This window comes from Myxine glutinosa, chromosome 3 (assembly GCF_964187855.1).
Source record: "Myxine glutinosa chromosome 3, kmMyxGlut1.1, whole genome shotgun sequence".
NCBI lineage: Eukaryota > Metazoa > Chordata > Myxini > Myxiniformes > Myxinidae > Myxine > Myxine glutinosa.
This window is the reverse complement of record NC_136263.1, coordinates 93,708,861-93,722,464: the sequence shown is the minus strand read 5'-3', so window position 1 is coordinate 93,722,464 and position 13,604 is coordinate 93,708,861. Positions and strand designations below refer to the sequence as shown.

Sequence of the window (13,604 nt, the reverse complement as noted above, 5' to 3'; positions counted from 1 at the left end):
CAAAGTTACGGAATCACAGAACGACCTTGTTCAAGAGGGTTACAAACCTTTTATTACAGAGGGGTTTGTGTCACTGGATGGAGACTTGACTAACCAGAGACCTGTTCGGGTATTGACAGGCACAGGAGCACATCAATCTTTGATGCTTGAGGGAATTTTGCCATTGTCAGAGAAGACGGCAACTGGTGTTAGTGTTCTTTTACAGGGGGTTGGTGGCTATGTTAAAGCTCCACTTCATGTCATCCATTTAAAGTCGGATTTGGTGTCAGGACCGGTCACCGTAGGTTTACAAGCCACTCTTCTTATAGAGGGAATATCTTTTGTTATCGGGAATGATTTGGCCGGTGGTCAAGTTTCTGGTAACCCGATGTTTGTTGAAAAGCCTAGTATGGAAAATAACACCGCACAGTTAGAGCAGGAGATTCCGGGTATCTTTCCATCCTGTACCACGACTCGTGCTATGTGTAGGAAGCGCTCTGAAGAGAAGAGGAAGGTACTGACGTCACGCTTTGCACAGACACTTCTTGTCAAGTACCCTGAAACTAAGTGTCAGCACACACAAGTCAGGGATGGAGGCAATGTTGTCAAGCTTTTTGTAGGTGGACTGAACTTCAACACAAGGGAAGATGTTTTGGACTCTGTCTTTGGCAAATATGGACCGCTCTTGGAAATGCTGCTGATAAAAGACAGGGAGACGCAAAAGTCAAGAGGGTTTGGCTTTGTCACGTTTGAAAACACAAAGGACGCCAAAGATGCAGAAAAGGATTTGAATGGCAAGGATTTGGATGGTCGGACCATAAGAGTAGGGAAGGCAGGCCATGGGCGTCGAGGGGGCTACAGAGGAGGATAACGTGGAGGTTGTTTTTAGGGGTGGCTATGGCTCCCGGGGTGGAAGTAGTAGTTTTGGTCGTGGCCGCAGTCGAGATTACTATGGAGGCTCCCAGAGTTACGGCAGCTCCCGAAGGGATGATTATCAGGGTAGTGGCCGAGAAGGAGACAGCTATTCACGTGACTACAGCGACAAGCGCTCCAACCGTGATTATTATGAAAGTTAGGAAGAGTTTGAAGCACTGAATGCTGCGGAGCAGCCGAGCCAAGATTCATACACGGATTAACCGCGAACTCCACGTTCCTAAAGGCGTCCATGTAGTGAATACTTCCAGGCCTCACCACCCAACCACCATGAAACCTGGCTCTCAGCTCGGCCTCCCTAAAAAAGTGCTATAGATTTGCTTGACTTTGTGGATTTTTGATCACAACCCCTTAACCTTCATTCAAAAAAATGAAAAATCAGAGGTTGATGAGATGGAGTTTGGCTTTGCAGGAGTTCAACTTGGAAATTGAGCATGTAAAGGGCAGGGACAATGTCGATGCTGATGCTTTGTCCAGAGTGAACTAACTTTGGAAATCTGTAGGTTGTTTGAAGTTTTGTTGCTTTATTTTTGGGAAATATTGATTATCGTTGCTCACGGGAATTGATGATTTGGGTGTGAGTTTACTTTTGTTTGTTGGGAGAGTTTTGCCTACAAAGAAAGTTTTCACTATGTTCAACCTTTCTTTTTTGAGGGGGTGGGGGGGGGGGGGGGGGGAAGTGTTATGGATTCGTCACTTCCGTTGTGGTTTTCATCCACTTGAAACATTGCTGGTTCCATGTATTATTATTATTATTATTGTTGTTTGATGGAAATAGCAATTTTTATTGTCAAAAGGTAAAAAGGTTAATGTTTTAAATGAAACAGGAACCGGACGGCGACGAAGAGGAAGAGGAGAGAAAGAAGGCGGAGCGAGTGAGTCGGACAAGAAAGCCGAGCTGCTCCGAGTTCTGACGCGAATGTTGTCGAACGGGAGTCACTCGCGAACTTTCGGGTTTCCCGGGAAAGGGATTCCTGCGACAGAGTTGTCATCGCTGTGACCGATCAACCTGCGTGTCAGCTTTTTGGCGGTGGATTCCGAGGAGAATTATCGTCGGGTCGTTACGTCTCAAGAACGGGTCGTCGGCCATTTTGACTCGCGCGCTTCGTGCGTCGAGCATGGTTTCTTTGATTTGTCAGCCGTTTTCACCGCTTTCAGACGTATCTGGTGTGTGTGTGTGCACCGTGACTTTTGAAGATTAATTTGCGGTTCGCCGACTGTGAGCCATGAAAGTCCATACCTGAGGGTGTGATTTCCCAGTCGCCTGGAGGGCGCCTTTGGATTTCCCAGTCGCCTTGAGGGCGCCTTTTTGCAGCTTTGGCTGTGTGACTGTACTTGCCATCCGCACAGGATTCTGGTCTCGATTGGACATCGTTCTGGCGATCGCTGGAGCGAAACAACTTTGGTTTGAAGCCGGGAATACGAGACATTGGGGAATGTTCTTTGTTCACTCACTTGGAGCACAGTGAGTTATATGTTATGAAACCGATGGTACCATCATAGGACATATTGATTGTACTTTTGATTACTATTATTGTTGTACTGTTATTCTTGTGTGATCTTAATACAATATTTGTTTGTGAGTAACAATTGGGGTGGCTTCTCCATTGATCTTTGACATACAGAATAACACATTTTTCTGCCGTGACTCCTCTCGGGGCTCGGAGGTACGCCGTGACCAGGGGGTCGGGGGGGAGCACGTAACAGTGTGTGCGTGCGTATGTGTGTTCGTGCGTGCCCTCTGCACGGTCCCGGCTCTGCTCTGCTGCTCCTGGCTTCACCTGCTCGGCTCCTTCGCCGTTTCCTCGGGCTCACTCTCGTGGGTTGTGCCCATTGTTTGCAGCGGCGGTGGTGGCGGTTTGCCGCCGTGATCTTGATTAGCGGCGGCGGTCGTTTGCCGCTGCATTTGCCGCTTTGCCTCCTCAACCTTGGCCTCGTGCTCGTCTCTTCGCTCCTGTCTGCCCTCTGCATGGTCCCGGCTCTGCTCCTGGCTTCACCTGCTCGGCTCCTTCGCCGTTTCCTCGGGCCCACTCCCGTGGGTTGTGACGATTGTTTCGCCTCCTCACCCTTGGCCTCGTGCTCGTCCCTTCGCTCCTGCTGGCATGGCTCTGCGGTACTCCGCCGCAAGGCTTCTCCTGCTTAAAACCCGCTCCACCCCATCATGCATCTCTGCAATCAAATCGAATGGACTCCTGCGTCGACCCAGGTACATTCACCGTGGCTCCGGTCGTAAGTTTGTTTATTTACAATCAGGTCACTCCATCCCCATCCTTTGGTCGGCTCAGCGCACTCCCACTCATCGTCCCAACACACCTGGTCACAACAACGCACAAAATCGCACCTCCTGTCTGCGAACCCTGGCCAAATCACCTGGATTCATACCCGCCGTACAAAACAACATCAAGCTCACCCTGTTCAATACCCGGTCCCTCAACAACAAATGCCTCATCCTGAACGACTACATCCTGGAAAATAAACTGGACTTTCTCTGTCTCACTGAGACCTGGCAACAACCACTGGACTACTACACGCTCAACCTCACCACACCCAATGGATATTCTTACATCAATAAACCACGCTCGGAGGGCCGAGGTGGTGGAATTGCCGTTATTCACCGACAAGACATCAAGACCAACCTCATCTCCATCTCATCTGCTCCATCATTTGAACACCTGGCTTTTAAACTCTCTGGTCACACACAGTCAGTCATGGCTGTTGTCTACCGCCCTCCCAAACCACACCCATCATTCCTGTCTGACTTCTCCTACTTTCTGACCCAGCTATGTTCCCTCTCCCCCTCAATCCTCCTCCTTGGTGATTTCAATATCCACATGGACTCCACTGACTCCACGCTAACCACTGACTTCACTGATTTACTCACCTGCTTTAACCTCACTCAACATGTCAACTTTCCTACCCATAACCGTGGTCACATTTTGGACCTTGTCTGCTCTACTGGACTAATTTTGCACCATCTCTCTGGCTCTGACCTCACTCTCTCTGACCACCTAGCCATCACTCTGACCATCAACATCCCCACCCCAGCACCAAGGCATTATCGCACTATCAACTTCCGTAAGCTAAACGCTCTTTCACCTACCTCATTCTCATCGACCCTCTCTGAAAAAATGTCCACTTCTCCCTTCGTTGACCTCCACACCCCTTCTGACCTCACTGACTACTACAACCACACTCTCTCCTCCTGCCTTGACCAACTTGCGCCTATAAAAACCAAAACAGTTTCTTTCACCCATTCTGCTCCCTGGTTTACCCGTGAACTCCGCCTGATGAAAACTCGTGCTCGCCAACTTGAAAGACTCCGCAATAAAACAGGTCTCACAGTTCACTCCCAGGCCTACAAGGACCACATACAACACTATAAAAATGCCCTCTCCCGCGCCCGCTCCGCCTACTACTCTCAAATTATCCACTCTGGCTCCGGAAACCCAAAAGCACTCTTCTCTACAATAAACAAACTCCTCAGCCCCTTGAACACCACCACCCAGTCATTCACAATAGACAACTGCATCTCCTTCCTTTCATTCTTCCAACGCAAAATTGAAAACATCTACAACAGCTTGACCACCGCCGCACCCGCTCCCCCTCAAACCACCTGCCCCCCTTATCCTGCCATCCCCTGTCTCAATTCTCCCCAGTCTCCCCTACTGACCTCTGAACTCCTCATCGGAATGAAAACTGCCACCTGCACTCTTGACCCCATCCCCTCCAGCTTTGTCAAGGCCTCCCTTCCTGCTCTCTCTCCACTTATCATTGCAACAATAAACTCCTCCCTGTCTACAGGCATCGTCCCACCATCCCTCAAAATTGCTGCTGTTACCCCCATCCTGAAAAAAACCTGGACTCAACCCTGACACCCTAAATAACTTCAGACCCATCTCCAACCTACCCTTTCTGTCAAAGGTTTTGGAACGTGCTGTAGCCACTCAACTCAAACATCACCTCTCTGCCAATAACCTGTATGAAACATTCCAATCCGGATTCCGCTCCAACCACAGTACTGAAACTGCTCTCCTCAAAATCACCAACGACCTTCTCCTCTCCTCTGACGCTGGCAACCTCAACATTCTCATCCTCCTCGACCTCAGCGCCGCCTTTGGCACCTCACCCGACTTGAAACCACCTTTAACATTACCGGCACTGCCCTCTCTTGGATTAAATCATACCTCTCTGACAGACGTCAGTTCATCTCCATCAATAACTGCAAATCCCCCACTGCTCCCCTCCCCCAAGGTGTCCCCCAAGGTTCAGTTCTTGGCCCCCTCCTCTTCATCCTTTACCTGTCCCCCCTCGGTCACTTAATCCGCCGTCATGGTCTCCAATTCCACTGCTTCACCGATGACATCCAGCTTTTCATCTCCACCAAGTCCATCTCCACCGCCACCCACTCTATCCTGACAAACTGCATCACTGAAATAAAATCCTGGCTTCAAATCAACTTCCTCAAACTTAACTGTGATAAATCTGAAATAATCATCATTGGCCCAAAAACGCTCACCAAGTCCACCCATAACTTTGCCCTCAACATCGACGGTTTCCCAGTATCCACCTCCCCTCACATCCGGAATCTTGGCATCATCTTTGACCAAACCCTCTCCTTCGACAAATACACTAAACAGATCACAAAGACAGCCTTCTTTCACCTGAAAAACATCGCCCGTCTCCGTCCATCCCTCTCCTCCGTGGCTGCAGAAACCCTCATCCACGCCTTCATCACTTCCCGTCTGGACTACTGTAATAGCCTCCTTTATGGTTCACCCTCAACAATCACCAATAAACTCCAATACATTCAGAACTCTGCTGCCCGTCTACTCGCCCATTCCCGGACCCGTGACCACATCACCCCCGTCCTTTACAAGCTTCACTGGCTCCCCATCTCCCAGAGAATCCAGTACAAAATCCTCCTCTTGACCTACAAAGCCCTCCATAACCTGGCCCCATCCTACCTGGCTGACCTCCTCTCCAGACACACTCCCACCCGCAACCTCCGCTCTGCTGGTACCAACCTCCTGACCCCTCCCCCCCATCCGGACCAAATTTAGATCCTGGGGGGACAGGGCCTTCTCCATCGCTGCTCCCACCCTCTGGAACTCGCTACCCCACACCATCAGAGACTCCTCCTCACTCACCATATTCAAAACATCACTCAAGACCCACCTGTTCAACACTGCATTCAACATTTAACCCACAGCATCTAACCCCTGACTATCTCCTCTCCTTCTCCCTCCTTTGTGCTTTGCATATTTCCCTATTGATTCTTCTTTTTTTGCAATTGTTTTTATGTTTTGCTGTGCATTATGTTTTGCACTCTGTCAAAGCGTCTTTGGGCTTCCTGAAAAGCGCTATATAAAATAAATGCATTATTATTATTATTATTATGGGGAATAAAATATGTTTATGATGACGTCATCGGTCACGTGGTTCGGCCGCCATATTTGTCCAAAATGGCCGACAAAAAAGTACATTCCGGCAAGTCCTCGGTTTCTGACCGATTTTTCATTTGTTTGTTTGTCTGCGCAAGCTAAGCTCCTGAACGGTGAAAGGTATGAGGAAACCTCTAATACAAAAAATGTCCGGACGGGCCCCGGGAAGGTTTTAGGTTTGGTGGCGAGACCGGTCGAGGCCCACCTCGGCCCCGCCGGGCCCATTTCGCAATTAAAAGCTGAGCTGAATTATCGTAGTCAATCTTCTACGGCCGTGAGTAAAAGCTGAATTAAGGTAATAATTTCATTCAAAAAGAACCAAAAATGTTGGGACGGGCCCCGGGAAGGTTCTAGGCTAGGTGTCGAGGCCGCTTCGGCCGAGCTGGGCCCATTTCGCAATTAAAAGCTGAACTGAATTATAGTAGTCAATCTTCTACGGCCGCGAGTAAAAGCTGAATTATAGCAGTAAATTCATTTTAAAAGAACTAATAATGTCGGAGCGGGCCCCGGTAGGGCTATAGGTGAGGTGTCGAGGCCATTTCGGCCGGGCTGGGCCCATTTCACAATTAAAAGCTGAGCTGAATTATAGTAGTCAATCTTCTACGGCCGCGAGTAAAACCTTAATTATATTAGTAAATTAATTCAAAAAGAACCCGGGCAACGCCGGGTGCTTTCGGCTAGTCTTCTATATATTCTTCTATGTATTTTCTTTGTTTGTTTGTCTGCGCATGCTAATCTCCTGAGCGATGAAAGATAGGAGGAAGCCTCTAATACAAAAAATGTCGGGACGGGCCCCAGGAAGGTTTTAGGCTGGGTGGCGAGGCCGGTCGAGGCCCACCTCGGCCGGGCTAGGCCCTTTTCGCAATTAAATGCTGAGCTGAAATATAGTAGTCAATCTTCTACAGCCGCGAGTAAAAGCTGAATTATGGTAGTAAATTCATTCAAAAAAAACCCGGGCAACGCCGGGTGCTTTCGGCTCGTATTCTATATACAGTGAAACCTTGACTTACGAGTGCACCAACTTACGAGTTTTCCGAGATACGAGCCGTCGCTCGGTCGATTTTTTGCTTTGTGATGCGAGTCGAGATCTGAGTTACGAGCGAGGGAGCTTACGCCACCCGCCACTAGGTGGCCCAGCGAGCGTTCAGGTCACGTGGTTATCTTGCCGTGCAAGCATCTCTGCCGTGTCGCTGTTGCTTTGTTTTCGCATTTTGTTTATTTTGGAAAATTTCTTAGTTTTAACCATGGGTCCTAAGAAATTGAGTGCCAAGGGCAGTGCTGAGAAGAAGAAAAGGATGATGTGCTTGGATGTAAAACATGTAATAGTCGAAAAACATGAGCGAGGTGTGCGTGTTGTCGACTTGGCGAGGCAGTACGATCGTAGTACTTCTACGATATGTACGATTTTGAAGCAGAAGGAGTCGATAAAGGCTATAACGCCAGCCAAGGGCGTTAAGATTATTTCAAAGCTCCGGACCTCTGTCCATGAAGAGATGGAGAAGTTGTTGTTTGTGTGGTTGACAGTGTCAGTAAATACAGTGAGGAGTGTGAGTAAATACATTTAATAAAACCAGTTTATTTTTTTACATTCTCTTTTATTATGTACATTATATACGAGGTCGTGCTTGTTTATACATTATTTGTTATTTATAAAGTACATTTTTCTTATGTAAAAACACGTAACAAAAAAAATTGGTGTGGTTTTTGGGGGGCTGGAACGGATTAATAGCATTTCAATTCATTTTAATGGGGAAATTTAATTTGAGAAACGAGCAAATTGAGTTACGAGCTCGGTCACAGAACGAATTAAACTCGTAAGTCAAGGTTTCACTGTACAGTGGAACCTTGACTTACGAGTTTAATCCGTTCCGTGACCGAGCTCGTAACTCAAATTGCTCGTATCTCAAATCAAATTTCCCCATTGAAATGCATTGAAATGCTATTAATCCGTTCCAGCCCGCCAAAAACCACACCAATTTTTTTTTAAATATACAGTATATATAAAAATATCTCGCGCTTTATATTTCACCTGTATGCAGCATACAAGTTGGCAGGATGGCCTGGACTGGAGGTACGCACACTTGACTCTAAAGTCTAAACTGTCCAGCCTGGGTTTGAATCCCGACCCAGCTATAACCTGTCATGGGTGAATCACAGGCAGGGTGATTCATCAATGGGTGTACCGCTAAACTGGGCGCCCCGTTTGCGTCCCATTAGTTGTTGGATGTTAAGGATCTCACCGTGTTTTCCACAAAGAGAAGGCGAGCTATCGCCGGCACTCTGAACAAGTTGACGGCAGAGATACTGTACTTGCACGGCATGATAACCACGTGTCGCACGATCTCTTGTCATGGTCCACAAGATTATCACAGAGAGGTGCAGCTTCCAGCGTTTCGAGATCTGATCCAGGCCTATCCAACGAGACCGGTCCCAGCGTTCTAGGCCCGGTGGTTGTCTCAGACGGACCCGACAACGGCAGTGTTCGTTTTAACTCGATTCGATTCGAGCGCCGACGTGCCGGCGAACAAAACCGGTCATATCTTTTGAACGCGTGGCTCGATTTTTACAAAATAAACTTTTTCTTGAAGGTCTGAACCGTGCGCTCAAAACGATACCGAGTTTGACCCTGAGAGAGCCGTTTTGCGCCGGCAAAGGCGCCTTGTGTGACGTGAGGACCACGTCGTGCTGCATAGATTATCATAAATTATCATATCATTATCGGCGGCGTTATATATCATTAGCGCTATACGACAGAGATACTGTACGTGCACGGCAAGATAACCACGTGACCGGAGCCCACCTGGCGGCGTAAACTCAAAATAACCGAAATGCGAAATCTAAAATGCAGCGCTATACTACGACAGAGATACTGTACGTGCACGGCAAGATAACCACGTGACCGGGTGGCGAAAGCTCGTAACTCGGATCTCGGCTCGCATCTCAAAGCAATAAACTGCCAGAGTGACGGCTCGTATCTCGAAAAACTCGTAAGTTGGGGCACTCGTAAGTCGAGGTTCCACTGTATATATATATATATATATATATATCTGTGCAGTGTCTGTCTTGTGTTGTCTTGTCTTGTGTTGTCACTGAACTACTCCCTCAAACTTTTGTGAAATCGTACCAAACTTCTGGTATGCACCTATCTCTCCTGTCGGTATATCCTAAGGGTATTGTTTTTGAAAAATGTTCCAATTTTTTTTTTTCAACTTGACCCACGGCGGGAGTATGCACTCTTCTGAGTGGCGTTCTAGTTTTAATATGTTTTGATAGCCTGTAATATTTTAATTATTTTAATTATTTTTTAACTGAGAAATTTATATGCTTGGTGGCGATTTATATTTCTACGATACTGCCAACTGTTTTGGCATTCGAGCTTTTAAATTGTACTTGTATGCTCCTGAATCTAGAGGATATTTATTGAAAGGGAAGACACTGCCAACTGATTTGGCATTTCCATCCGAGCACTTCCCTCATAATTATTTGACCCACAGGTGTAAATCCCACGTGTAGATTTATCTTTTTATTATTCGATTGTTCATGAAATTCGTGTAAAAGTACAATGATGTCTTTGAGTGTTGCCATCTTGCTTGCAGTATTTGCGCAGGTGCTTTCATTTGCCTGAGACAAAAGTAAACGGCATGCTTTGCTGTGGATGAGATATTGTTTGGCAATATATGAGTAGCTTTTGTATAATGTGTTGAATCTTGTATTGTGCAAAGGATCCATTAAGCTGTCATCTTTGAATGAATTGGTGTGAATACTGAATGGTTAAGGTGTTGTGACAATGAATAGCCTTGTATGTTATGGGATGGATTTCCCGGTGTGCTGCGCGACCGCTGGACGTGTAATTGTGGTGATTGATTGTGCAGATGAAGACGGTGAGTGTGGCTCTGGTGCTATGCCTCAACGTTGGTGTGGACCCTCCCGATGTTGTCAAGACCTCGCCCTGCGCCAGGCTAGAGTGCTGGATTGGTGAGACATTTTGGGCCCATTCCAAAAATGCTGCTGCAAATCATGCCATGATAAATGTTTTGTGTTTAGAATGTTTGGAAGTTGAAGCCATGGTTGATATACTTCAAAATTTTGAGCGAAGCTTGGCACAAATTGTAACATTTGATAGACCTCTTCTGTTATACAACATGCATTTGTGCACAAAATGTGATACTTGCATGCGCATTTGATGATAACCAGGCTTTGTGTCAATCCCAAGTTGATATGATTAGGTTTCCTCTCCATACAATGTAGAGGAAAACCTATTGTTTCTGCTATCGTTTTTTTTTCTCCCCAACTTTGGTTTCTGCCACTTTTTTCATGTCCGAAAATTTTAAAACAAATGTTCTCTGCAACCGTTGGTCTGATTGGCACAACATTTTCACCAAGTGATTGGCTAAACCTGTAGAATTTTATACTGCTAATTATGACGTCATAGGTCACGTGGTATGTGCGCAATCTTGGAAAACACCTTCAACCTTGCCCCTCTATATCTCCGAAACGGCTCAATGCAAAAAAATGTAGTCATGACTCATTCTAAAGAACTCTACAATGGAAGCAAAAAACACGTTTATTTAGGATATTAAAAGTGCTAACTTTTTAAACTTCAAGGTTAGAATTCGCCAAGCAGAATCCTTGATGCCACGAATATGATATTTTTTGTCCATGACCAAAGTGAAAGAAAATTTAGGGCCAAATCTTTTTTGACATCATACGTCACATGGTTCTGCCGCCATATTGTTTTTCGTGAAAAACACTAAAACACCTTTTTCTCCAACGGCTGAACAGATCAAGCCCAAACTTTGCATGCATAATTGCATACCCATGCCGAACAAAAAGATCGGCGATCATGATGTCATAGGTCACATGGTTTTGGAGTTATGACGTTTTTAAGCATAAACTTTAAAACCTACAGTCACGTGAAAAAGTAAGTACACCCCATGTAAAGTTTTTACTTTTTCAACATATTTCAACATGCAGCTATTTGATCTTCATTTCAACAATATTGATAGATAAAGGTGATATAATATAACAAATATCATGAAACATTTACATTTTGTAGTCCATTGTATAATTTAAATAAACAAATGCAAATTTCGCATGTGGAAAAAGTAAGTACACCCCTACATTTATCACTACTTCAAATACCTAAAATTAGAATCAGGTGCACCAGCTTAGGTGCAAATGATTAGAACATCGTTAGAGAGGATCTTGGAGGAACCTGTCTTATTTAAACCTCAGACATTTAGTTTGGTTTGCTCTTTGTTGTTGAAGTGTGCTGCGTCACCATGCCTAGATCAAAAAAGCTCTCTGAGGCCTTCAGAAAGAAGGTTATAGATGCCAACGAGTCTGGGACGGGATTTAAAAAGATCTCCAAACAATTTGAAATCGATCATTCGACTGTCCGGAAGATCATCTGCAAGTGGAGAAGATTCCCAACAACTGCCAACTTGTTCAGGCCAGGCCGCCCCAGCAAGTTCAGCCCAAGAGCAGACTGCAAGATGCTGAAAGAAGTCTCTAAGAACCACAGAATGTCATTACGGGACCAACAGGTAGCTCTTGTCACTGTTGATGTCAAAGTGCACGAGTCTACCATTAGAAAGAGGCTGCACAAATTTGATCTTCATGGGAGGTGTGCCAGGAGGAAAGCTTTGCTGTCCAAGGTTATTGTGGTCAAATGACTGCAAAGTGCACGAGTCTACCATTAGAAAGAGGCTGCACAAATTTGATCTTCATGGGAGGTGTGCCAGGAGGAAAGCTTTGCTGTCCAGAAAGAACATCAGGGCAAGACTAAAGTTTGCCAATGAACACCTTGGCAAAGACCAGCACTTCTGGAACAATGTGCTCTGGACAGATGAGTCAAAGGTAGAGATATTTGGCCACAGTACCAGAAGACATGTTTGGCGAAAACCAAAGACAGCATTTGACCACAATAACCTGATACCAACTGTAAAGCATGGTGGTGGAAATATTATGGTTTGGGGCAGCTTTGCTCCATCAGGGCCTGGGCAGCTCACCATCATATAATCCACTATGAATTCTTCATTGTACCAGAGGGTGCTTGAGCATAATGTGAGGCCATCTGTCGGAAAGTTGAAGCTCAACCGAATGTGGACCTTGCAACATGACAATGACCCTAAACATATCAGTAAATCCACCAAGGAATGGCTGAAAAGAAAGAAATGGAGGGTTCTGGAATGGCCAAGTCAAAGCCCGGATCTAAATCCAATCGAGATGTTGTGGGGGGATTTGAAACGAGCTGTGCATGCAAGAAACCCCTCAAACATCGCACAGCTGAAATAATTCTGCATGGAGAAGAGGGGAAAAAATTCTCCCAGTCGATGTCAGAGACTGCTAGACAGTTATAAGAAACCCCGAATTGAGGTTGTTTCTGCCAAATGGGGCAATACCACCTATTAGAGCCAAGGGTGTACTTAGTTTTTTCCACATGCGAAATTTGCATTTATGTTTATTTAAATTATACAATGGACTACAAAATGTAAATGTTTCATGATATTTGTTATATTATATCACCTTTATCTATCAATATTGTTGAAATGAAGATCGAATAGCTGTATGTTGAAATATGTTGAAAAAGTCAAAACTTTACATGGGGTGTACCTACTTTTTCACGTGACTGTATCTCCTCCCTCATTTTTGAAGGTATCGAGTGGAAACTTTATACAAATGTTCCCCATATGGGGAAGTTAAAAGGTTACTTGGGAAGTTGCGATAAGTCACATGGTTTGGCCGCAATACATTATTGAACATAAATCTTTAAAGGCTTGTCTTTTAATCCTTATAAATCTTTAAAAGCTGCTGCATTGATCGACTTGAAACTTTAATGTAACGTAGCTGTCATCAAGCAGAATAAGTGTTTAAAATTTCAACATGATTGGTTGTACCATCTGGCTTCCAAAAGTTGTTGTTGTTGGATGAAGAAGAAATGCAACCCTTTTTCTTCTCGGCCATCTAACTGATTTTGCCACTGCCATTTTTTAGATTTATTTTATTTAAAAATCATTTTCTCTGCAATAGTTGGACCGATTGACAGGAATTTTTCACCATAGGAGCGACGCAGCCTGTAGGATCTTTTAATAGTAATTATGACGTCATAGGTCACGTGGTATGGGCACCATCTTGGAAAAACGGAAAAGATTTGCACTTCTATATCTCAAAAAGCGCTGCGTAGAAAAAAAAAAAAAAAAAATTGTTGCGGATCTCCGACGTCGGCCTTCCCCTTATCAGGGGGGGATT

The 13,604-nt window shown here is 45.4% G+C and overlaps 1 protein-coding gene across 7 annotated transcripts in view; it reads left to right on the top strand.

The window, feature by feature from the left end:
• Nucleotides 1-13,604, top strand: part of RPTOR (regulatory associated protein of MTOR complex 1) — a 301,256-nt gene that overhangs the window by 53,869 nt on the left and 233,783 nt on the right. For all 7 annotated transcript variants that reach the window (XR_010983689.2, XM_068110470.2, XM_068110468.2 and 4 more), the window contains exon 2: nt 10,226-10,328. Coding sequence is in view for 6 of the 7 variants with exons in the window: in XM_068110470.2 (XP_067966571.1) it covers nt 10,226-10,328 (103 nt within the window). In the remaining variant the exon portion in view is untranslated. The remainder of the gene's footprint in view (nt 1-10,225; nt 10,329-13,604) is intronic.